The following is a 27,655-nucleotide window of genomic DNA, read 5'->3' as shown; positions in this document are numbered from 1 at the left end:
TTGCCATTTAAAATGGCGTTTCAAAAAATATACACGTCAGCAAAATTGAAAATTTCATAATTCTTCTCAAAAATACTATTGAACTAATGAGATTAACTTTTTTTAGCTCGACTAGAAATTTAAAAAAACCGTCCATTTAACTTTCAGGACGAAAAAACCTGCCGAACTCGGAAAAAAAATGTACGAAATATGATTGAAGCAATTTCAATCGCATTTCCAGTCATTCTGAAATTCTCTTTGTGAATTTCCAACAGGGCACATCATCATTCTGTCACAGGATGAATTTTTTTTCCCTCTTTTTCCATTGTGCATTCGATAATCCACTAAAACGCCCGGGCAATCCGCCATATGGCATATCGTAGTAGTTTGGATAGGTCGAGGGAATAGGTTGGAAGTGGTATATGCTGTGAGGGCCCAGCGGTGAATGCAGGATACAATGGACGTCAGTTTTAGTTACGGCACGCCCGTCAACCTCGGGAATCATCGAGCGTTAGATGGGCCAATGTTCCGTTTTGTAGATGCTCTCGTGGCTCTGGATACTTTCACAACAAGAGGATATCCCCCGCGAAAATCATATATCTGGACCCCTCACCCTTCCTCATCTTTATCTGTTATGTTGGGTCTTTGTTCTGGAATCGCGGCCCATGTCGAAATGAAGAGAACATTTTTTTGGTGCTTCAATGGATCAATTATGCTATTGACCCCTTTCAGAAGTCTGATGTTTTATTTTGCGCGGGGGAAAAAAATGTATGGTCTTCAGAACAAATTTACTGGCTCGAAAAAGAATACTTATTGCACGGAAAGAAATTTTAGGGCAAAATCATACCCCCAGGGGGTGAAACGAGGGACGAAAATTAATTTTATCTCAAAAATTTCTAGGGATTTGTAATTGAAATGTGTAATTTTTTTATTTTATTGGACGAATTCAATCGCAACCCGTTTCTTCTTAATTGGACATAATTGATGACTGGAATCTCTGTACCAGAATACGGCAGTAGAGAATAGTGGGGTAATAATTTGCCTCTGAATTCCCGGAGTAATTGCTTCCCATCAGAATCCACAATATCAATTTAGATAAGTTTTATCATGAAATGCGAAACCCAGAGCGATGATTTTAGACGCGAGGAATGTCACCGTGGGTGAGTCGATCTCATAAAATCCATCAGCGATACGACGCGCCTCTGTTGATAAGGTATCACGATATTCCCCGTGTTTATATACTGGCTACCCGTCAAGAAATGTAAACTGTACCAAAGTAAGTGGTATCGTGTTTCTCGTGACAATGTTCTTTCGCTTAATACTTTCTGTTTGTATTTTTTTTCATGCAGATATTGGCTATCATGATATCGTGAGGTTACTCACCTTCGCGAAACTGGATGACGTTGGGGTGACGGTCGTTTATTATTAGGCAGTTGTAGTTCTCTCCGGAGCTGGAACTGTCGAGATAGAAATTGAAACATGTTACTAAATATTATTTCTTCAAGCAGAACATTCCTCACATCACTTTTTATTTAAAAATTGTCCATAAACCTACCCTCACGGAGAGAAAAATTCTTCGAAAATGACCTGCCTGTTCCGTAATCTCTCCGTCAAAACAATATTCCGTAAAAATTACGAAACAGTAACGCACTTGTTCTGTGAACTTTCCGGAAAATTATGGAACATTGACTGGCAAGAATTTTTCTCTCCTCCGGGTTATCCCATCAATTTATTAATTAACTCAAAATTCCCATCGACTGGGCGAATCAATAAACCAAATATTCAATACTCACTTATCATAAACGACGTACATATCCCCCTTCTTCTCGATACACGTACGTTCACCAATGTTGGTAGCATTAACAGTGACTGGTGATGGTTTTCCGGACTGAAACCATTGTCCCGCCCAGCCTGCCGGAAATTCGCAGGCCCCTGAAACACGAGCAAGTTTCCTCATAAATACAAGCCCCCGATTCCATAACTCCCTCATCCCTCATTGCCATCTCTCACTCTTTGCCAACCCCCCGGTCGTTTAATTCTCTTTTTCCCAAAAAAAAAATTCCCAGTACATATCGCAAGTACATAAACCACCACTCCGACACAACCAGTCGGAAAATGTGCGAGAACTTGAGTGTGAGGAGGATAGCAACGTGACAAACTCCCTTAAGAAGCTCCAAACGATGCCGCCAGCCCGGGAATATCACGGAAAACGTGCTCACACTCCTCTTCCAAAGTTTGCCTTGTAAATCGTTGAGATCCGGGTCAAACGGCACCGTACGCCCAGTACCCAACATTATCCTCCCCCCTCCACCCCTTCCTCCCACCACCGGATTTATGTATTTTCGTTCGAACTCAACTTTAACGTACCAACGCTTCTTTAACTCACTCCGGAAAATTGCAAGTGGAGTATTCAAACCCGACAATATTCACTCCAGTGAAAAATCCCTCGACTCTTTTCAATTTGAATATGAAACCCAAGCAATCAGAACTTGCCATACCACCCCCTCCCCCTGCCCCATCCACAGGCCGCCCTCCTTCACCCCCTGGCGAACTTTTCGCAGTGTCAGTTACCCCTGGCATCGTATTACAAGCCTGTAACAGGATCGTTGATCCGATCGACTGGACTACATCAAGATGTCTGTCACTGGAATTTGTCTTTTTGAAAATTCAACCTTTTGACACGATGAGGGGCCTTTGATGTCATCACCTTTCGCGGGAATGATGCAGTTGACTGCATCCGGTTGTAATATCGTGAGACTACGCTCTTGACAGCGGACAAAAAGTCAGTTGTTGTCTGACACGTGTCATTTTTATTTGAATTTTTTTGTCAGTTGTCTGTTTTGTAGCTGAAAAATTATTGGGGAGTTTTACAATTCGTTTAATTAATAACTTGTTAAATGCAAACTACAAAAATGGTCAGTGAGTAACTAATATCGTTTCTGGATTTCGTCTTTCGTCACAACGAGAGGTCGCAATCACCTTTCGCACGCTCGATGCAGTTGACCGCATCCAGTTTCGATATCACGAGACTTCAGTCGACTTCACTCGATATCCCCTCGATACGAGAAAGAAATCAATTGTTTCCTGTCAAGTGTCATTCTTACTCGAGACTTTTCATGTCATTTTTTTTTCAGTGAAAAGGCTCTGACGTTTTCTTTCATTATTTTTTCATTCTTCGGGGATTGAGCGCCAGGGGAGGGGCTTTTCAATGGTGCGACTGTATCGCACGTAAAAAAGACTGAATGACAATGAATGACAAGGCGTGTGTGGAGTGAGGTCGAGGCCTCTTCACCAGTTTTATGGGCATCTGAAGAAGGGGTATAGGCAGTTGACCCAGTCGATGTAACGCGATCTATAGCGAAGGTCCATGGAGTATTGTGAGGAAGCCGGAATAGTGATTTGAAAAAAAAAAAGTAACGCGATCAGGTAAAGAACCCGCGTAACACATGTATCGCGTGTCACCGGAGTGCGGCTCTTTTCCGGCCAGGGGATGTGTTCGTTTTTTTGGGGGTGACTCGCAAAGCGTGAGAAATTTCCAGGGGTAATAACGGGGTTATCGGCATTCCAATCGATCTTGGAAGGAGGAACATGACTTTTTGTGGGGCTGAGTTGTGCTTTATGATTTTTTATTCCACTCGATTGGGGGAATTTTTCGAGGACACGAGTAAATTGGCCAATGAATGCGGAGGCACCGGCGAAATTGCGGTCTAATTAGCCGAATGGAATTGTCAAATTTGCGTTGAGTTGGGGAATTAATTATTCAGATTTGCTTTTATCCATTTCCAATTACGTAATTATGAATCATGGTGTTTACCTCGTTGGGGAAATAAATTGGGATTCAATGACAGTTTAACAATATTGATCATAACCATTTCGTCAGGGAAAAATCCAGGATCAATTATTTGAATGTTGATTCGATTGTCGAGGGTAATTGTACCCTAGGGATTTTTTATTTTATCAGGAGAACTTGGTTTATTTTAATTTTTGAGTAATTGAACTAGAATTCCTTCCACTTTCCCCAATACAAAAATACGACAAACGGTTTGATTTAATGGCCGTTCCCTCGGAAAAAATTTGAAAATTCACGTTGAACATTTGTCAGCGTGGGGGGAACTGCATTCACTCCGTGTGACATTGTCTCTGTGGCGATAAACTGAAGCAATGTAAAAACAAAATGAGCATCATTCGGGTAATTGTCGCACCGCCCCCCCAACAAATAGACAAATAAAACCTTGGGCGGATCATGTGCCCTCGGAAACCGCGAGTCATATGACACTTTCTGGATTTACGATCCGTAATACAGCTCTCCAGAGTGTGTCCTCCACCGTTGAACGACCAAAAATGGTCGTTAAATTGTCCTGGGGGTACTCTAACTGAAAACGTACACTGCCCAATGTCGTATATGCGGGCATAACCGTTGCTATGTAACATCCTATCGTGTTTCCTTCTCCGATCGTTATATGGATGAGGAGGTTTACCCATCCCTTCCCCCCTTTTCCTGGGTGTTAGTTATATCGACGCGTGATGTAGAATCGTCAGTGCTAGGAGGTTTAGGCCGATGGACACTAGACCGGACCCGGAGCAAGAGGATAAACCAACGCGTGTCAACGAATCCCAGGTGGTTTGACTTCATTTCCAGTTACGTGTGCCTTGACGATTCGCTGGACTAACCTGGGGATTATTAATCAACTGGACTTAATCAAGACGAGAATGCCCAAGTGAATTTCAAAGAATTATACCCGGTGACTTGATGAAATGAAATTTTTCAATTTTTTTTTCGAGTAATTCGGCGACATTTCTTTAATCGGCCATATCTCATGATTGAACTATTCGATTTGGATGAGTCCCATCTCATTTTGAAGCTTATGAAAATATGTAGAGGGTGAGTGAAAATGGGGACATTCGACTCTGCGGTTTTCAAGTTATTCACGAATGAGAAGGATTTTTTTTTCTATTTTTTGTAGTAAAAAAATCCGTGTCTGACAACTTGATGAGTTATTCTTTTTAAATAATAACTTCAGTCTTGTGATTATTTTGCACTTCTTGCGATATTACACAACCTTTGTTTAGCATTTATAAATTCGTCTGGGCCTCCCTAACAAAATTATTCCCGTGTTTGCATTCAAAGAGAATTTTGGAGCTATTAAAACATAAATATTTCATTCATTCCTAATCCATCTATTTTGGGGGGGTAAAATTTTCTTCATAACTGCCAGTGCGCCATTGGAAATCACATCAAAGGAGTCTTTTCGGAGGTTGAGGTTTTCCAGGGGAGTGGAGGTGCGGTGGGATGCTAATATTGAGGTACCGACGTCTGGCCTGTCGTAAGTCGTCAGTCAAAGGCGTCTATTTTCCCTTTTGTCGTTGAGACACGGACCGTCGGGTACTTTTGAATTTTACTCTGTCCTGCTTCACCAGTCTGAGTGCCATCCGTACCAGAGGATGACGGACAGAATAAACTGTATAAATATAGTTTTAAGGGGGAGGAAAAATCGATGGGTCGTATCAGCACTCGTTTTCGGTGGAACGAACTCGACTTCATTATATTCCGAAGGCCCCTCTCGCTCTTTCTCACTCTTCTGCGATTCTTTGAACTACGACGTTTGCCATTTGGTGGCCCTTTGAGATCGGCTTTTGCGACGTGGCATCGTTATGCTCTTTAACAACCAGAAAATATCGTTGCAGAGGTGAAAAAATAGAGGATGAGCGTTTTAGCTTGCAACTCGCCTCATGTGTATTTTCGAATGGAGGCACTTCTTCTCTTTCGCTTATGTATGCGAAAATCCCACGGACGACGACGATTGAGTGCCTCATTACGCCGACACTCTCGAGTCATTTTCATTCAATGGAAGATCAGTGACAAGTTTTTTTTTTACCCGGGCAATTTATTTTATGGGAATTTTATTGAGTATTGGGAGAGACTCGCTCGGTTAATTGAGAATTACGAGACTCATGCGCTTTCTTGAGCGGGAATTTAACTCAGTGAATTCATTTGGAACGTCTCATTGGAGGCAATGATGGGAAGAAAAAAATATCAAATTTTTTTGAACTGTTGAAACGGAAGTATTTTATCTTCTCACGGACACGGACGCTTTTTGCGGGAGTCGAGACCTGGATTTCTGTTCAGCTCGCGGACTAAAATAATTAATTCAATGCAGTTGAATTTTTTAAACTTGAATTTGATTAATGTAAATACATCTTTATTCCCGAATTGAACAATTATCCATCGCAGTTGCATCAAATTAATTTACAAATAATACTCCATTAAATTCTCCGGTTGTTCATTTCCCAACGGTTGATAAGTCGTAATTTTTAATTCATTATTGGAATTATGAGAAATCAAAAGCACCAGTTACATGTGCACATCAATGGGCAATTCAATATTCGCTACGCATCAAGCATTTTGATTTCCACTTATAAACATTAATTCAACTGCAGTAAACGCTCCGAATAAAATTGAAAAAATAATAAATCAGCACTAGAATTTTTCGAAAATCATTTCCCAGTAATTTTCATAATTCTCCCCTTGTTGTTCATTGATTTATAAAAAAATTCCCGAAACTCAAATTAATCCAATTAAATAAATTCACACATGACCTCCCACCCCATTAAATCCTCGTGTTTTCCCCCGTAACAATGAAAGAAGCCCCAGAATGCGATTGAGACAAGGGGCATACATAACAGTTCTCCGTGTTTTCAGTTGTCCTGCAGCACGCGGGTGCAAAACCCCACGAAGGTCTGAATGAGCGAACGCCCCAGTAGGGGGACGAAGGAGGACAAGGGGTCGGGCAGGGGGCAAGAGGGGCTAGAGTTGTGGGAGGACACGGGGATGGCCCAAAGGCAACAGAGAACAGGATGGCTGTTTCCCACGGAAGACGAGCGACCCCGGGGCTGTTATATCGAAGAGGAAGGGGCGCGGAGGGTGCCAGGAGGGGAGGAGGGGGGTTGAAGGATGGGCTTTTGGATACGATATCGCAGTGTCTCTGTCCTCTTACTCCTGCAGCACGTACATGACTGGGTACGGCTCTCCTGTATCGCGTTGTCTAACCAATTAACGCTATTGAGCACGACCGTGGATACTGACACCCTTGTTGTGTGGGTGCAACTATTTTGGTACAAGTTCACATGCGTTACAACTTGAGTACGTGTTCTCAAATATTCCAATATCAGGGGCCATTAGTTATACAAATTTTATCTTATTAATTTATCCTAATGGCTGGGACACAGTGGACGGGAGAACGAATTCGTTGAATTAATTTTGAAATTAACAAATGGGGATTTTTAATTTTGTTTTTTGAAGAATGAAAATTATTGAGACCTCGCAATGGTATTGACAGTGGAAATATAATCCAATTTATAATGAATGGGAGAGAGTCAAAATGTATCTATAAATTGCTTCTGAAACAATAACAAGTTTGTAAAACAAAAGGAAATGAATAGGTCTCAAAATGAAAATAAAAATTCACAAAATAAAGCGAACATTCAATTCCCCATTGTTTGGAACCTGAAACTGATGCTTTTCATTTTCCACCATGTACCTCCCGCCCCTCTATCATTCCAATAATCAATTAAAAAATACGACTAATCAATTCCCAGGTGTGTACCCCACCTCCCCGAGGTAGAAAAAGACAAATTAAAATTTGTGTTTTTAATTTTCTGTCTCATGTTCTTGGCGATGAGCCAGAAAAAAAATATCGAAAAAATAATCGTGTATCGAAAATCATGTTTTCCCTCCACCTTGGGCCCGTACACATCGTCGGGCTCCAATGCATAATTCCGATCTGTGAGTTGAAAAAATTTTCCGTCTATTTTGGTCGGGAGAAAATAAATCGCGAGGGGGGAATGAGGGGAAAATGGCAAAATATGTCGACGGCCAAGCGATACATTAGCGACAGCGATACGCCGAAGTGAAAGGGGGTTGGCGAGGAAACAAGTGAGATGGGGAGGGGATAAAAATGAAAATTGAAAACATACGTGTACCCGTGTATAGCCCCGGGATCACGGATACACAGGAGATAGACCCTGGGTTATACCTCCGGCGCCAAATTCGCTCACTCAACAATGCGATGGACGTTCACTTTTTCCCACATTTTTTTTTTCGTTCCTGTTCATCTATTCGATGTTTTTTTTTTCTCGATGTTTTTCAATTTTCATCCCATGTCGAATTTTACCGGTTAACAAGGCGCGGTAAAATGTGAATCCGGAATTATAGAGGTAATTTTGCAGATAATAAAATTTGAACTCATCCCTTTGGTCGTATGAGCGAAAAATAACATTGAATTTCCATCCAGACACGAGTTTTCAATGTTTCCAGGGAAAATTTTAAAGAGTTTTCCAATTTTTCCGATTGATGGACTGTTTTACTTGACAATACTTGGATTAATTGCTCATGTAATAAATATTCATATGAATAATTACCATCGATGCAGTTTCAATTTTATTTCCGGGGAAATGTGAACGTACGAAATTTTACGAAATGCTCACGTCATTTTTACGAGCGAACTGGTCAACAAAACAAATTGACAGACATTTGCGCCTGAATTTTCACCCCTAAGTCCCTAACAATATACCATTTTTTTTCACACTACCCCCATCCCTGAATTTATTCCACTATCGAATTCAAAATATGTTATGTTGTTGCCCCACGGGGGAGAACGAGGATAAATCTCTAGGCTTTGCCTAGTGTCTACGAAATGTGTGATGCTCTCGAGGGTGGGTAGAAATAGAGGATCGTTGACAAAAACACATTCCTCTCTGTATCCCCAGTTGGAAACTCCAGAAAGTCATTCTTCATTAGCCAAGCGAGGCGCGGGTTGTTCTCCGCACTTTGAATATTAAAGAATCTTCACCCCTTGCGGGTCCTGGTGGTCCCAGTGCCACGCCCCGGAATCATTCGATTTAAATTGAAATCGAAAGGACTCGACGCCGGTTACAGTCACTGAGGGACCCGCTTGATTTACGTTTTTTTCCCGATTTACATCGCGTCACCCCATCTCATTCCGCGAATTAACGGATTTAAGGAGTTGATTCTCCGGGAGAAAAGGGACCGGATGTCGAAGATTGAGTGCACAGAATATGCAAATCATCAAAGTGATGCGATTAAAAAAAATATTACCTAATGAATTAAATATTATCGAAGTAAAATCAGCCGGAAAAATTCCATTCCTCTCACTCTCGCGTCTCATCCTATAACGCCCGGTAAACTCTCAACAGTAAAATTCACGGAGTCAACCCCAACCTCCACCCCTGTACTTTTAATTCACCAAGTCTCTCGAGTCAACCATAGACCTAATCAACCGCACAGTCAGCCCGTTAACAACCGAATTTACCAAACAATCGAATTACAGGGCGCGAGGGCGTGCCAGGACTCCCGGGAGTAGACGAGAGCAAAGCATATACATATACATCCCTGAATATAGGGTTTGAAATGGTGTATATGGTGGCAATGGGATAGAGGATCGCTTGCAAACACGCAGGGTCACTCTATATCACCAGTGTATGCATCCAATCAGCTCTTTATTCACGCTGGAAATCACGAAATTATAGTCACGTGCCAGTTGACTCGACTTGTTCAACATTTTGAGTATTATGTACATTTTGGTGTCCAGTGTGACCACAAGACGAGACTTATTCACCCGTCAATGCTCCTGAACTCCTGTAATTCTCGGTGGGGGTGGGTGAGAGGGAGAGAGGGGGCATTTGATACATAAATACCAACCCCTTTTGTTGGGCTGTTGTAGAGCGCGTGTGAGACTGCGTATGTTGCCCTCAACTCCCAGTTATTATGTTTAATTATATATAACGTGTATTCACAACGGCGACGATCACGTGACTGCTGCTACGTCGCGACGTTTTGGATGATTGAAGTGGTGAGGCACTGGCGACGGACTGTCACCGATGGGGAATTGAACGATCTGGAGATTTTTTGGGAGCTGATTGATATGGTTTTGTTGGTGAGGAGGGACACGAAGGGAATTAGGAGTAATCGAGAATTAATGGGAGATAATGGGAGGGTAACTGATTAAAAATTGAAAGAAATTTTTTGGAAGGTCGATAGCAATGGTCGCCAATGGTTTAATGTCAAGGGAAGTATTAAGGGTTAATAGGAGACGGTTGAGTTTACGATTGATAACAATTTTAATTGATAGTTCAGGGTTTGTGATGATTAATGAATAAATAATCTTTCGTGGGATGAATTTTCAAACTTTCTTTCCATTAATTAAATGAAACAAACTAAATAGCGGGTGATACCCCTATAATTTGTTTTAATTAAAAATTGAAACGACTTCTTTCTACCCCGGAGTAAAAAAAAGGGCTTAATCCCTCATGCAAATGAATTCCTCTAAAAAAGGACCATAATTTTTCCTGTAATTTCATGGAAATATTTTCCACCGAGATGTGCTCCAGTTATTACATTTAATTATATACACCGTAGAATTCACATGTACGACGATCACGTGACTGCCGTAATGTCGCGACGAGTGATGTTTCGTTTGTATGAAAGCGTCCGGTGTTGGCGACGCACTGTCAGCACAATCATTTGGAAGTTAGGGGGGGTGGGAAAAAGAGTGATACGAGAAAAATAGGTGCCCACGGTATTTTGTTAGACTTTTCTCACTGATTACGAATGGCTGACGTTGTACCACTGGCCAGTGATGTTTATCAATTTTTTCTTCTCCCGTCACCCCACCATTTTTTTCTCTCCCCGCACGTGATTTCGTGACTTGATACCGAGTTTTTCTAGGATCGTATAGCTGAATGTATCCCTGTCTGTTTCATGCTGTTCAGCGGTGAATTTTTGATTATGGTATTATTTTAATCGCGAGGTGCTGAATGTATTGTTCGAGCGAGTGAGAAAATAACAGGTGAGAAGAATTTTTTTTTTCTGGAATGACATGATCTTTAGCTAATTTCTTGCATTATCCAGTAGCATGCAATTATTGAAATGAAATTGAAAATTTTCATTTGCTCTTATCTGAAGTGATTGTTAAATAATTTTTTATCGATGGATGTTGTAAAGTAATTAATTCAAGGCGCTGCACTTTTGGATCGCATTAATTATGAATAATAAGTTGCTGAAAATGATTCTCCCATAAATAACAACTCAGCAGACTGGTAAATTATCCAGTTGTCAGCGATTTGAAGGATTTGAAACTCAAGCGAAGTAGAATGATAAATCAGCATTAATAAACCCCTGAAAATTGGAATAATTCGTCTCGAAATTCTCGAAACCTGCCAAATTGAACTCCTCTTCGCGTCCGTTGAATGCAAAAAGTCGAGTATTTTCGGGTCATTTGAAATCGTAATGAAAATTGATTAACCCGCGCGACGTGAAACGTCGCATGAAGTGCATCAGTGCAGTTGAACTGCATTGAAAAGCGACGAGGGTAAGTCGTTACCCCGGGCAAGATAAACTATCCACTCGAAAATTTTAAACGTATTCACCCCTTTCAACCACCACCCTCGCACACCCCAGTCGGATGGACACGGGTGAATGGCCATTTTTGGGGCACCCAAGTCTCAAAGATAAAGGACCCTTCCGGAGATGACACGTTTATTGGATGCGTATGTATCTGTCTGAGAGGACAACATACGGACGGATTTGGGCTTTACCAGGGGCATCGACGCAGAGCTTTACACGAGTTGGCTTTACACACGAGTGATCGAAGGGGGGATGGGGGAATAGGGGAAGGGGAGATCAATTTGGAACACGGGATTACACGATTGGATATGGATTTGTCACGGCTGTAGGTCCGATCAATGCTCGCTAGACAAATGCTCAGTCAATGGATTCAGGATATTAAATAATTGTCATCTTGACGTGAATATTATTAGTTTATCGAATGGGATTAATTTTTGGGGAAAATTTATTTCCGCAGCTTCGGTGGGAATTTGTTGGACAGAATCGATTGTGTTGACGGTGGATTTAGGATGGGCGATTGTCATCTTTGACGTTGATTTGATTATTTCGGCTATGGAATTAATTTGGAACTGAAATTCATTTTGTTTTACTTGAAAAAAAAAATCAAATCTTGATTGTCGATTTTTAAATTTATTTTCGGTTAAAGATAAAGAAGTTCGATGAAAGGATTAGTGTCTTTTAAAATCAAACATCAATTAAATTAATTGAATTGATTATTGTGTGAGAGGAAAATTTCTGTAATCACCGCCAGATCTTTCAATACCGTTAGGTGATTTAAATTTTTAGCCAATTTTTATTATTCCTTTCCTCGCAGTTATTTTATGAATCCATTTGGGTGATGATATTCATCGAATTTCGTCTCGTTATCGCGAGTCAAATAAAAATAAGCTAGATCAGATAAGCTATTTTCTGAATGAAAAAGTCACGAAGAGAGTTGAATGAATCTACAGATAATGGTTTCAGTGATTTCCATACTAGAATTGATCTCATTCTTTAATTCAATCGGATGTATTTCATGGAATCATTTATCTGAGAACTCAGAGTCATTAAGGCGATGAATTTTTTAAAATACCAATGTACGTCTGGATGCTAATGTCTGGAGTAAGTGAAAAATGATTAATGCAGACTGCTAATGCTTCTCCACTCTTGGGGAAATTGACGAATTTAATTGACAATAAGAATTGAACAGACAGATCGTCAATTCCGAATATGGAACCACTGCCGTCTGCAAGACATTATTACTTTACTCGATCTGATTGGTCTTGGAAAATTAATAAACTCGTGTCTGATTTAGGGTTTGGGATATATTGGACTTTCAATTTGTCGATTGAGGCATTTTCCACGTCTTCAAAAATCTGAAGAGACCAAAAATTCCAAAAAATTCCACAGACGATGATTATTCAACAAAGTACTTTTTCCAATGAATCAATACCAATAAAATTCCGCCAATACTGAAGGGATTTACGTCAAGATCAACAATATCAATCCCTTGCTAACATATTTTTTTCCATCTCCTCACCACCGCGAATTAATTCTAAAATATTATCATTATCAACTTACAAAAAATTTGAAATCCCATAAACTCGTTACCCCTGCCCCTCATCCGGTGGTAATAAATAAATTTGGATTGTCATGACATTGGGATTTTTCAGAGGAATGGAGACTGGGCAATTGGAAAGATCAAGCGAGCGTGGGATAACGTCCTCCGTAAATATTAAAAGCCCCGAGAGCCGCGGGTGTACGCTAAATATATGGCCCAGTGGGTGGTTCGGTGGTTTTGGTGTGTAATCATACAAGGAAGGATGACACCAGCGGGATGAAAAGAGAAAAATGCGAAGGGAAAAAGCTTGGTGACCGTTTCCCGGGTGATTTTTTTTTTCTCTCTTTCACGGGGACACGCGGAAACGTCAGGGGGCCGATTATTTCTCGTCTGCGCGTGTACACACAATTTTGCCAATGGATTCTTATGTTGTATGGGCGCACTAACGGGGGATTATATTGATTTTCGGTGTACGAAGGCCGGTGGACTCTTGTCAATGTCCGGAAAGGGGTCTCGGTCCGCGTTATGGACACCTATTGACGATCCGGGGGTGGGTAATACTCGCTAACAAACCACTGCACGTGCGGAGATTCGGCCTTGGGAATGGGAGATGTAATAATATGGGCTCGTGTGGAACCACTTGAAAATTCGCGACAATATTGTTTGGGGGTAGTTTTTTTTTTTTCATTTTGCGCGTGACGGAAACGTTTCGGGGTGGAAGAGGTCGACGCGTGTCTCGAATTTACGGTCGATAATTCGGTTTGCGGATTTTAATGCACTGGGAGCTGTAATAAAAATAGAGGGGGAGGGAAATGATTTACGGAATAAACTGGAGCCAATTACAATGTTCAATCATTGAATTCGCCCATTAAGCCGCGGGGGATTATTCAAGTTCTTTTTTTGCAATTATTAAATACATTTCATATAATGTAAATTATGGAGAGCGGGGAATTTCTTGTTCTCTTTGAAAATTATTCCAGCAATTTTTGAGATCATTAAAAATTATCTAGCGTCATAATTATTATTTTCTACGACTCAACAATGTAAGAAAAAAATTATAAGTTGAAATGCATTCACTAATTATTTTCCATGGAGACTCTAATTTGGAGGAATTGGAGGGGAACGAGAGCTAGAAATAAATAAAAATGAAAGAACCGAGGCAACAACGTTGTCGACGGATTTGACTCTCTTTTCAATCAAGGAACATTGTTGCGGTCTCATGCACAAATTGGATGATCCTCCCCTTAATTGCGTCTAGCGTAGAAACTGCCACAGCGAAGAGAAGGGTATTACGAGTAGAACTGGAGTATATTTTGGGTTCTCTAGGATCTATCTTCCTCTTGTACCTCCTTCTCCACCTCTTCCCACCCCATCCTCCCCCAAAATGGTTTCTAGGCCACCGGGATTATCTCTCAGGCTAGATTTGCCCCTAATTCTTACAGTTTTCCCTCTTCCTCACTCCTCGCGGATATAATTTCACTCAAGGAAATTGGTATCTCTGATGCAATATTCCAATTTCATCTTATTTTCTTGATTTATAAATAAAGAGCATTGTGAAACTCCATCTCTAACCGGTTAAAAGTGATTTCCTAAATTTCAAACTTTACTAATTTTCCATTTTCCTCCAGTTCCACTTCATCACAATCAGAATTCCATGAAAATTTACGCTCAAAAACACCATAAGACAATCCTTTTTACCTAATTAGTTCACAAGTTATCAGTAAATTTATTATCAGTGAGAGATTTTCATGCCCGAATATTCCGCGAACTAATTGGCCGAGAGGTGATTTCCAGTAGCAAATGAGAGTGAATTTTTTTGCGTTTCTTGATTGGTGTGCGCATTATTGCAATATCCGTTATCCCCGCGTAGTAAAAAAATCGAAGAAGATATCAGTAAAATTATAAATAAAATTTAAAGCTCCGTCGATATTGGACTATTTTTTTTATCAGCGCTGCATTATTGAAAGTAAATTTTAATTGTCACTTCTTCCAGACAATTTTTTATAAAAAATTCTCTACCTCCCCTACCCCCCTGGACATTTCAATTCCCCGAAGTCTAAAAGCTCTTTCCCACGCATTCAACTTGACCCCATAATTCATCCCTTAACCCAAACACATCGGAACAACAATCGTTACCGCAGTTGGAAACACCATAGTACTGAGCATTCATAATTAATGCACTTTTATCTAAAATTCTGCTGTTGTACTGCACACGGGTTAATGGTAACAAGTACATTGTTCGTATGCGCTCCACGTAATTCCGTGTATTTCTGATTATTAAGCTCATCGAGTGCATTACAGCCTCCGTGCGGCATCCGGCACAGGAGGGGGTGAGGGCGGGGGTTGCACCCACCCCGATGCAACCTGCAATGCCCATCCCTGTGGCACTCTCTCTTTCTCTCTCCCAGTACATTCAATCCCCTCAGCTATTCCACCCCTTTGCCGCCTACCCCCTCGGCCCCTCCCTCGTCTCTCATTCGAAATATCATGGAGCGCTCATGCAAAAGGGTGGCTGCGGCACGATTATAGCGTGGCACAATTAGAACGGTATATACTTGCTGAAGCTTCAACGCTACAAGACCCCTATCCCCGTCCTCCCTCAGTGAAGATATTTGTGGAGATGTCCTTGTACACTTGAAACGTCTATTTAGCAACTGCTCGTGTATTCATCATCGCCTGAATGTAAATTCATACACTGATGGAAAAAAAATTATTTTCAGGGAGATGTCTTGCACTTGAAATGATAATTAAATACTTGAAATAACTTCAAATTAATTGTGTTTCACGCTGGGGAAGGAATGATTTTTTGTATGGGATTCGATACTCAGTTTAATGGATTTAGAAGAATTGATTTTTTAAATCGGGGAAATTAATTTGGTTCGAAATGAAGTGATGAATAGTTGACAAACATTGTCATCATAAAGAGAATTTTTTCCGTCGATGTATTCGCGGTTTTTGAATGCGTTAATTGCCATTTCTTTCATTCATGCACTGAATTGTTTCATTGTATTTTAGTTCTATTCTATTCTGTTGTATATGAAACATAATTGCCTGCTTTTTTTTCATTTCAATGGATATTTTGCATTGAAGATTGAAATAATGAAGTATAGAGTCTGCGAGATTGATTTGCCAATTTAACTCTGGCGCATCAAAAGCTGCCGAATATGATGATAATTACTGGCAAAAACGGAAAATGTACCGACCTCTGTTGACTGACGAGTTGTGAAACAGTGAGGGATGCGGGGAGCCACACTTTTTTCCCATTAATCGGGGGAGAACGGATTTTTATTTAATGAATAAATAGATTTCTGGCGATGGAATGACACGAATGACCAAGTTTCATATTTTTGCGTTGAAATTCACTGTCGCGTACAGGCAGTCCGCGGCCGGATTTTTAGTGCGATTTAAAGATTGAAGAGATATATATCGTGTGTTTGAATGGCATAGTCAACTGGACGAGACAAGTATTCCCAGACGTTCAATCTAGCTGCGTATCAATTTTTAGCATACCATATTATCGGTGATATTGAACGACTGATAAAGAGAAAATTCATTATCGGGAAATATTAATGAGCCCAATTTGATGTATCGAGTGGACGCAACTACGTGATGAAATGGCTCTCATCGACGGAAAAAAAATCATTACTTCAGCGGATCGATTTATTAAAAATAATTTTCGCAATTAGAACTTTTCTACAGCCGAAAAACATCGCCCGAAAACCATTCCTTCCCCCTGTCCCCCTAAATCATCCCTCTTTTTCACAATATTTTTCCCATAAAATTCATTTCCTCACCTCTTGACCATTTTCTGAATCAAATAATTACATCCCCCAAGCCACATCGATAATTCCCAACTGTCCAACAGTTCGCAACATTGGAAAGCCCCCAACACGTGTTGGTTAAAACTGAGTCAAACCCAGACGAATCGAACTTTATCCGCACGTCAGAAAAACTTTTTTTTTCCCAGGATCTCAGTCTCCGTTATTTCTTTCATTGCAAATATACCCTCTCCCCCCTCCACTCCTCCTCGTCCCGGGGCCGCCAACGAGAAAAATTCTTTAATTAAACTTTTTTTTCACCCCCTTGTTCTGTCTTCTATTTTTCATTTTCTCCTGTTTCAATCGGAAAGAGCTTCTGCATAAGTAAAAGCTGGCAAATCCCATCTCCATTTTTAATGTTTCCAATGTTATTTGCGAAGTGTTCTATTCACTCTCAAAGTGCGAGAATCTTGTAATTTTTAATTTTTTAAAGAAATTCCCACATCAAACGTTTCTCCAACAGACATTTATTTTCACCGATCTCCAATCGACATTTCAATATATAAAAATCTTCTCCCTCTCGGAACTTGTTTCCCATATTTTAAATTCAACTTCGGAGGTACATTTTAAAGATCCAGTTGGTGCGTTCTTTAAATTTGTTTTTCAAATGCCTGACCCCTTCCCTCCGCAATGGTATGAGCCAGAAAGAGACGTTTAAACACAAATGCCAGGGGATTTCGACAATACACAAGTGAAACAAACGCACTCACAGCCACAGTGCAACAATACACACAATGTTATATGTACAATTGCATATATAGTTTGAGTGTAGCCAAGCACCCGGAGAATATACACGGTGCGTAACTCCGGCGTGCCGTACAGCCGCGTTTGTGTTTGTAAATGCAATTACGGTGAATGTCCAAAGCAGATGCCTGGCGGTCACTCCGATGCCTTCCACCCCTTGACCGCCCTTTGTTCCAGCGGTAGCCAATAAATGCGCACTAAATCTACTAATGCCCCGCGAAGCTACCCCCCGCATTGCTTGAGGTTTTTGTTGGCTTTTTTCTCCCCCGCCCCCTCCCCAGGAACTTGGGGAGGAAATCATTTCGCTGTGGAAAGTAATGGGAGTAATTGGAATTTATCGTTGCGGGTTATTTGATATTTTTCGGAGGATACGGACCGCAATTGATTTAACTGGAGAATTTGAATTTATTGCGTTTTTCGGATTGTTTGCTGGACGATTGAGCGTTTGTCAGAATCGGGCGGAAAAAAATCCTGAGGATCAGGGAAAGTCTGAATTTCCTGGGTCTCAGTGGGAATTAAATGCGAATACCGATAGCTTTAATTGAACTGAATGAAATAAATAAATAATTGCAGAAATATTCCGGAAGCAAATGTGGAAATATTTTGATTTCTTCCTTGAAAATTAAAAAATAAATTTTTATGTCGGAACGAATGATTGAAGAATACCGCGCAGAACCTGCCCCATTGATTGTAACGTATGGAATTTCCCCAGTTCCACCCCAAAATGATACCCAGTATATTTACCGGAGTATCAATATCCCTCCTCAGCACATAAAACGTACGATATTACGTTCTTCATCAAATATATGCTCATCCGAGGTACCCTACGGCACAATCCCACTAGTTATTACCACCTGCCTAAAAGCAAACTCCCTTCCTCCCCCCTGCCCCTCTGTCGCCGCAAAATCTACGAGAAAAAAAAATTAAACCAACCGTAATCCAAACTCCAAATCATAAAAAAAGGGGGAGAAAAAAAAATCCTAAAAATAACTTTCTTCTTTTCTCATCGGCGTATGGTATGGACTGAGAGGATGGGGTAGTGCCCAGTTTCAGAGTGGAAGGAAAACAAAAGCCCACGGGATGCCACCGACGACGCCTGGACCTGAAGTACTCGACGAAGAGTACCCGAGGTAACCCCCAGTGAGAGAGAGTAGAAAAAAAAAAGAATGCGCGGAGAAAAGAGGGAAAAAAGCCCGGAAATAAAACAAAACGAACGAATGCAGGTACGCCAGAGCTGCTCTCCGTCTTTGTCTTGGCCCCTTCACAGTTCTGCAATTGTAGGGGAAGGGGGGTACAGGGGGATGAAGAATGGAAGAAACAAAACGTCGTCGCCGGATACGGCCTAGCGAAAAACCCCTTTCACTGTCTGATGGCATGCGAGTGGAAAAAGTGACGATGGGCCACTCTACTCCGTTCTTCAACCCCCGCGCTCCCTTTTAACTCTAACCAAACTCAACCCCCTACTTTCCTCGGTTTCTTTCACTTTATATCACGCTTTGTTTGCCCTCTTTCTTCTCTTTGACTGCGTTTTCTGAGTTAAAAAACCGACCTGCACGGCTTTATTTGGAACTTTCGCTCTCGTTGGTGCATCCAGTGGAAATAATTTCAAATGTAAGTGCATTGTTTTTTAATTGCTCCGTACGGAGATAGAAATATTGTTAAAATTGTGGAACTTCTAGTTGACTCACCAATTGTGGAATTAATTTGAAAAATATACGTGATAATATAGGATTTTTTTCACTAGCAATTGGGAGAAAAATTAGGGTTGATTTTTATGCGAGTAATTGAGTTATCGAATGTGACTTCTGGCGAGATAAATTCACGATCGAAGTGACAGATAAAAAATTGTCTGGATAATAGATCGGAAACTTGAAATTTTAGTTGAATTATTCGCAATCCAGCACTGAAATTATCCTCCCACTTTCTTTGGTTACTTTCACTTTATATCACGCTTTCTTTACCCTCTTTTATCCCTTTGACTGGATCCTCTGAATTAAAAATACGACCTACATTGGTTTATTCAGAATTTTCACCCTCGTTGGTGCATCTGGAGAAAATAAAATACTTCAAGTGTCAACTCGCTGAAGCAATTATTGTAACGCCTCGAAATAAATGAAAAATAAATAAAAATCTTGAGGCCCTCAGATATGTAATTTTTGTCGCGTGTTGATTTTCACAATTTCCAGTTGTTGAAAGAAAAACCAAGTTTTCACAGCTCTCCTCGAATGAATACAAGTGAAAGAAGAAGAAGAGTGCGGATCTCGTCGTTTTTTGCCCTCGAGGGAGTAGGGCACGGTATCTTTAAGACAGTTGGGCCGCACAGGTTCGTTCCACATCCACTGGCTCCACTCATCTTCGTTTCTTTTTATTTTCCCTTTCCTCGTGGTCCTCCCATCCCTGTCCCTCAAACTCACTTCCATCTAGAGGCTCTCGTGTACTTGCCCGAAGCGGATGCAGCCAGGGAAATGTAGTGGAACGCCACGAGGGTAAGGTTAGACGAACCGAGAGACAAGAAAGGTACAACCGAGAGCAGTAGATGGGAGAGACGGTTGCGGTATTACCTACCAATACCGCAGGATTTATTCGTTGGTATTGAGAAAATCGAAAGACGAAGGGAAAATGCAGCCACTGTATTTTTATTCGATGGCTCGATATGTCATAAAAGGAGGTAAAAAAAATTGGGAAAAAATAATAAGAAACGGATTGAACGTCTTTCGACATTGAGGAAGATTGACGTACCACCGAGGGGTGGGATAAAAAGGAAAAGTGAAGGAAAAATGGCTGGACTGGGAGAAAAGTGAAATAAAAGGGAGAGTTACATATGGAAACAGACGTCTCGACGGATATATGGATTTTTTTTTCACTCGCGAGTTCATTCGGAGGTGAAGGAAATCCTATTCAATTATTTCAAGGCTTGATGGAATAAAAAGGAATTTGTTGCATATCGCGTTTATTTTTTATGAGTGCACCACGATGAGCCTTTTCTTACAGAAATTTTTCTGTGAATAGAATTTAGCTGAGTTGGGTACTTGATATTTTTTTCTATTATTTGTTGAAAGAGTAAATTTGTTTTACTGTTTTAAAAATTGTTATGGAATTTAAATTGCCTCCTGACAGTCTCTATTTCAGAATTCGTGAATTTATATCACCCGAATATAAAAATATTTTGCCCGATTTATCATCGAACGTAAATTCGGATTAATCTCAACATCTGATGTCACCAACATATTCCGCCAATCCTCCCTCCCCCTTAGAAATTTTATTTTCTCTCACTGTCCGAACTACGACTATATCAATTATCGGATTAGTGGATGTCATCTTAATTTTTACGAGCCCGTAAATTCTTCCCCTCTCGGGTGGATCGTGTTAACAAAGATTAAGATGCCTCTTCCGTACATATTAAATAATGGAATGGAATTGTACGGCAAAGGGGTGAGGTGGGGTGTGCGTAGGTATACGCGTACAATATTTTTAGGGAGCGGTGTCGGATGAAATTTAGGCGATGGTGTAGTACCAGACACCGACGACCAACGTCGACAGATTTTTATTGCGTTTACACCGCCGGCTGGCAGCCGTGCTTGGTCTCTGTCAACGTTGGCGAGCAATGGCTACGGCCCGGCAGAGGCTTTTCCACTGGTATTATACCAGGGATCGATGACCCCCATTCCTGGGATTATACTTCCTCCACTTCGATTATTATTTTTAGTGTTACGAATATGCTATATTTTTTGTTGATTTATAAAATGATTTTTTTAGTAAATTACTCTGTAATTTTCAGACGTCAATTGGGGAATTAAATTGCGTGAGAAAAATCGGGGGAAAAATTGAGACTATTCATGGACAATTGTTACTTGTTAATAAATAATTGAAGTATTTTTAAAGACTTTAACAGCAATTGAAACTGTAGAATCTGCGTTGGGGCACTTGTCGCGTGAATAATGGGATTAATTTGAGGGAAGACAAAAGGACGTCAGTTGGACGCGTAAAAATACAACAATTTGTAATCCAATTTATGACAGCCGACGAACACCGCTACTTCCGCTATCAAATGCATGGATAAAGGGGGAGGGGCTGGATTAACTCACCCCACCCACTGTCACCCTTGTACATTGTCCACCCACTGAAACAAGAGGATAAGCGCCGTCCCCTCTCCCGGGGGAAGACCCTCGCCTACTTATTTTACATTTTTGCGCCGATTATTTGGACCAGTGTAATCAGAATTAATTCACTCTGAGACGTTGACACTTAAACGCCATTCACTCTCCCGTTCATTCAATAAATTATAACACCGCAAATGAGAAAAGTTTTGATTTTTTTTTCGTGCCCAAAAAAACGGAAAATAAAAGCAAATTCTGCGTTATCGTCTCGACTACGTATTCCTCTCCAGCGGAGGCTCCATTCATTCCTGGATTCATCCAATAAATTATAACAAAAGGAATGAGAGAATTTTGGAATTTTTTCCAATGGCAAAAAATCAGCCTTCGAAAAACCGGGAAATTAAAAAAAATGCTGGTTTATCGTCTCGACTCTCCTCTCGGTGGATCGCGATGAATCATCGCTAGGGCTTTTCCCCGAAAATTTATCGACACCGCGAGCACCCCCAGGTGAGGGAGGTGATGAGGATGGGTGAGATTTAAAACGTGGAGACGAAAACGTCGCGCCGAATCGATCGACGTATTTTCACGGCTTCCAGCTTTTTCCTCTCTCTCTCAGATGAAAATATGACGTTGAATTAAAAATGAACGAAAAAGGCCGAGAGGATCGTCATAAAATACCCGAAAAAATGTTTGAAAAATTGTCGACATCAGGGGGCAAAGCCCGAATGAATGAAAAAAATTCCGGGTACGAAAGATTTTGAAATACCGGAGATTAAAACTACAGCGAATTTTTCTTTCTGGAGCGATAGGTACAAATAAAAGCCAACTGAACGCTCTACCCGTTCTTTCATCCAATTCTTGAATTTTCCAAAGGGATAAAGACTGTCACATTTCAGATGTGACACAGGATTCAAAAACAATTCTGAATTTTGAATGAATTTAAAAAAATACCAAAATTACCCGAAACCGATTTCCCAGAGTAATTCATTAAACAAAAAGAATTAAACAATTTCCGGACGATTACCCCACGCTCTTCTCCCCAAACTACCGTCAATCGCCAAAATTGACGCTGTAACAACAAAGTATATACAATATAAACCCGATACACGAGTGAAACAGTAACAAAACAATTGTACGAAGGACTTTGAGCGTCGCTTTGAGCTTTATCGTAAGCTGGCATTGTTCTCGAAAACGTGTCGCCAGCCCAACTATGCGCCCTTCCACCCCCTTTCCACCCTCGTAATACTCGAGCGAGAGGAGTCGCGCTTTTCGCAAGTTTCGGGTTGAATAGAGAGGGAAAATGCCTATTGGACGTTGCACCGCGGGTGGGACGGGGTTATTTCGACCACCGCGCCATTTCCACTCTCCGCGTCCTCACCACGGGATGCCATCTCTCTCCCTCTCTCTCTCTCTGTATGTCCAGGAACCCGTTCGTCAAAGTGGGCGTGCGTACCAACGTATTCTCTCCGTTGGCACAACCCGGCGAGTAATCGAGCTTGCGCGAGAAAGCCCCGACGATATCCCTGTGTTGGATGGCTCTCTCCTGTCTCTCTCATACCGTATGTCCCTGGTCAGAGATATCAAATGTTTGTTTGAGGATGGACATTTCGGGTGGGCATCAGGCGCGAGGGACGAGGATATATAGCCCTTGGAGCCCCTCGGTGGGATATCATTTTCTCGTAAACTTTGAAATTAATCATTGCAGTATTGATTTTAATTTTTGCCTGGGTTTAATGGGCTCGGTTTTATTTTTCAACGGGTGGTGGAATATTTAATGGTTTTTCAGGGGTGAGACGGGTGAATTTCGCTGATGAAAGGTGTCAGTAGTACTTTTTCATGGAGGTATATCACGATCTTTTAATAATTTTTATTTAAAAAATTAAACAAGCGAATTTGAACTCAAGTTATTTTGCGTCAGTTTATTTTTCTCAATTGCAGTCATTGCAGATGCATTTTTTTGATTTTTCATTTGATTTTAAAGAGAAAAATCCTTGGAATTGAAGTTAATATTTAAATAGCTGACAATTTCCAATACTGAACATTTAAGTAGATTTTTTTTCTCATCACTCCCGCCTCTTTATTCCCCCGAAAGAATCACTTTCCGAATGAATGAATGAATAGAAAGGTTAAGGACAGTATCACACTGAGGGAAAGTAGATAAGGACGTGCGTTGGCGGACCCCGTGTACACTGATCGCGTTCACCATTTAGGTGGGTGGATCTCTGCCAGAGATCGTCCCATTCTCTCCCCACATGTTTTCTCTATTTTTTTTTTCAACTCCTCTTAACTTCACTCAGAGATAAAACCTCGCACACTCCCCACCCCCACGGGAGATAATCTCTCACATTACCAGCAGGTTCCTCGTAGCTTTCTTGCCCCCCCTCCCCTTTCTCAGGATTCACGTGGGGAATACATTTGTTTCTTTTTTCCCCCACCGTGTTTTATTTAATTCCTCAGTTGGCAAACGTTGACTTCCATCCATCAGAGGATTTTCATTCTGTGATTCCAGGAGGAAAGTAAAATACTGGATTTATTTCCCTTTTTCGGAGGACCCGAACAGGGAGGATCTTTACAAAAATTTCATTATTTCCCTTAAATTTTCAGTCATCCCCCAAAAACTAAATATTTATATTTAATTATTCCAAGAAAATTCATCTAAAAAATCCCTGGATCACATTTTCCTTGAAGACTCTCCATCAAACGGTACCCCATCGATATCCTCTGGGTTCTCACCCCCTCTCAACCCTTCGCCGCATGCATGAGAAATAAATAAACGAATGTATTCGATACACTTGAATTCTATTTCGCTGAATTGAATGTATTCTGCCTGCATCATGTCGCCCTCGCCGAGATGTTTTTCCATTCAATAATTTTTAGAAAATCCCCGGAATATTCCAGTCAGGTATCCTTTGACGATGGAAAACGCGTTAGATGCCAAGAGAGGAGGATCCATAGAGACAAAACGCTTTTGCAAAAAAAAAAAATAAAAAATAAAATAAAATGTCTCAGGGATAAAGAGGGGGTGGGAGCGGGTAAAGAGACTATGGCACGTGGTATACGCGTCCGTAACATAAATAGTTCAATCACGACGAGCTTAACGTCGTAAGCTCTCCTTTGCTTTTACAACCATCCTGCGCTTCACCCCCCTCCCCCCCTCAACCCCATACCATCCCGCCGTTGTTCACCTCAGGTAGATCCCCACGGTACTAAGTGAACCAACGTCTTTACCGAGCTCCTCTCGCTCCGCTTCTATCCCCATATTGAAATATTTAATATTTTTAATAGAAAGACGATCCGGGGAAAGTTACCCTCCGACTAGCGGAGTGGGACGGTAGGGGGTGGAAGGTGTATGGGGGTGTATTTGAAGTTTTACTGGGGACGGTAGGAAAACCATTCCCCAGCAATTCCTGAGGGCGGTTGAGAGAGAAAGTTTTTCTTATGAATTATTGCACCTCGGGTCTCTCTTATTTTCACGCTGAGAAGAGGTTTGTTGGATTTCTTCAATTATTACGGGTAATGGATGTTTTATTTTTGTTACGAATTGTCAAGAATTTTCTACGGAATTTTTTAATTGAGAGCTGAAAATTGTCCGGAGGAGAACATTTTTTTTTGCGTTGGAAAAGATTTTTTTTTGTGACTGAAAAATTGCGAAAACTAAAGTTCAACTGTATTTATAATTGTTTGTATACATTTGGTGGTATATTTGATATAAATAATATTCCAAGAGGTATATTTTAATTAAAACGAAATCCCGGTTATTCGAGTCCTCCACAGGATGATTTTTCATATCTCGAGTTATAAAAATCAATCGAACTGAACGAAAACCGGATAAAAGTATTTTTTAACAACCGAAAGTTGATTAAATCGAAAATAATATTCGATCAGTGCCAACGAGAATCCGAGATGCCGGAGCGGATAGATGGATTGAGTTTTCCCGTTGATAAATCGTTTTTTCAAGCGACGTTAAAAAAAAAATGTACTCCCCAAATCCCTATCAGGTGTATTCATCATTTTTTAATAAAAACCATGATCCGCTAGATAGAGGAGTCTGTCAGAGTTTTCACTCCACAAGTTTCAAGCGTGGAATGGGGGAGGAACTCCATGAGAGGTTTACAGAGAGTTGAACTTATAAATTACGTTTTGTACAGCGGGTGTATTCTCCGCGGCGCTTCGGGGATTACACGACCGGTGGAGGGAAAAAAAAAAAGTGTATTAGAGGGGGAGTTTTTGGGCAACTGTCTGCTGCTGGAGCATCAGGATCGTGCGAGTGGGATGGACTCCCTCAAATGGTAATGCACATTTACTTGATCGTTTTCCCTACCCTCATGACCTCGAAACTTCACTCTGACAGGTTTGAATTCAACGAGAGGTAGCCCCGGTGGAATACCAGGGACTTGGGGGGATGGTAGTTTTATTCACTTGGGCGGTAAGATTATGAAATGTAATTTGTTCAAGGGGTTCAGGGTAATTTCATTCGAGTGGAGCTCAAGTCGACTTTGACAATTGGCCAGTCATTTTTTTCTGAATCTCGTTTAAATTTCATATATCTGATAACTTAATTTTTTTTTCCACCACTAGTACTATGTTTTTAAATGAAATCTCCACTCCACTCTTTAAAAATTAATCTGCACGCATTCCAGACCGACAAAATAGACGTGGGGTAAAAAAAAAAACTCCAGGAGAATGAAAGAAAATGCTGGAGGAACGCGAGTATCGTCTAACCACCCCTTTTACTCCACTGACATTAGCATATAAATACAATTCTAACACCCCGTTGGAAAAAGTTTAGTTCGTGCGAGCGAAGGCACTTACCTCCAACTTAAATTTGGATAGTTAAAATGTGTTGCAGAAACCCACTCCATCCCTTTCACCTTTTCCGTTCACTCTCTTTCGTACCTATATATCTGAGTGTTGTTGGCGTTCCGGTGTTAGACGACAGGGGAAACTCGGAATTTTGCTGCAGCGAGCAGCCATATTGCTTCGTTTTATCCCACCCCCTCTCTACCCCCCTTCATCCATTCTTCGTCACCAGAGGCCAAGCATATTCCCTGGGCACTTCGTTGGAACGTGTTCCAAAATATCTCGGGGGTTACGATGGGTGGAGGAACTCTCAACACAGAGTTATGGTGGACTTGTTGACCCAGGCTATTTCTCAAACCACTGACAATAATGTTTTTTTCACCATTTTTAGTCCCTTCAAAATGGCGAAAAATATGTTTTCATTATTACGATGGAGAAAAATAGCTGTTGATTTTTTTTAAATTCATATTTGTTGCTGGATTTATTTATATTAGTGCATTTTACTTATTTTTCAATTCAGTCTTCGTAAAGGGATTGATTTAATTCGATTGATTATCATTTTCGTAACTCACAGCTAATTTTTTCCAATTAATTGTCGACATGTGATTGATTTCGACAGAAATTGTCCATTTATTATTCATTCTCACATGAAAAATGAAAATTCAATTAATGAATAAGTTGATTCAGCCGTTGGATTTTCGTATTCGCCGAACGATTAAATATTTCTCATTCAATTCCAAAAATTTTAAACCATTGTTGCAGAAAATCTGAATTTCTCATCAATAAATTAAAAGAATTGATACGTCAGCTGCAGCCAACAACAATTCCCTTCGAATTTTTCGGCTTTTTTTTCCATCTCATTCGAGGAAAAAAAACATTTTTACATGAAAACCGATCCGGATGTGAAATTGTGCGGTTAACGTGACGCACTTGCATCAATGGTATTACCCGGAAATATCGAAAACTCGGTATCAAATACCGTCCACTTCTCTTCAACGAGAGAAACAAGAATGGATGAGTGGGAAGGGGAAGAGGAAGGGTAGAGGTAGTGAGCAACACAGAGGGATGATGGGGTACAGGACTGATCCGGTATTTACATCCGTTTCCTGTTTGTCCACCAACCGCAGAGGGATACATCCGGGAAAAGTCGACTAATTAACCATGTCCACGGATTTCATCATCAGCGTAACGGTTTATATTGATTGAAAAGCGATGTCTGTTCAACCGCAACTTGCTCTACATGCGGGCTTCTGTA

General features: G+C 40.8%; 1 protein-coding gene across 2 annotated transcripts in view; it reads right to left on the bottom strand.

Annotated features, from left to right (window-relative positions):
• The window catches only part of LOC135167718 (uncharacterized), a 127,252-nt gene that overhangs the window by 24,419 nt on the left and 75,178 nt on the right, over positions 1 to 27,655 (bottom strand). For both annotated transcript variants that reach the window (XM_064131212.1, XM_064131213.1), the window contains 2 exons: positions 1,773 to 1,911; positions 1,363 to 1,436 (listed from right to left, as the gene is read on the bottom strand). In XM_064131212.1, coding sequence (XP_063987282.1) covers positions 1,363 to 1,436; positions 1,773 to 1,911 — 213 coding nt within the window. The remainder of the gene's footprint in view (positions 1 to 1,362; positions 1,437 to 1,772; positions 1,912 to 27,655) is intronic.

This window comes from Diachasmimorpha longicaudata, chromosome 11 (assembly GCF_034640455.1).
Source record: "Diachasmimorpha longicaudata isolate KC_UGA_2023 chromosome 11, iyDiaLong2, whole genome shotgun sequence".
In the NCBI taxonomy this organism is placed as follows: Eukaryota; Metazoa; Arthropoda; class Insecta; order Hymenoptera; family Braconidae; genus Diachasmimorpha; species Diachasmimorpha longicaudata.
Note: the sequence above shows the minus strand (reverse complement) of the source record. Positions and strands in the feature narration are given on the sequence as shown.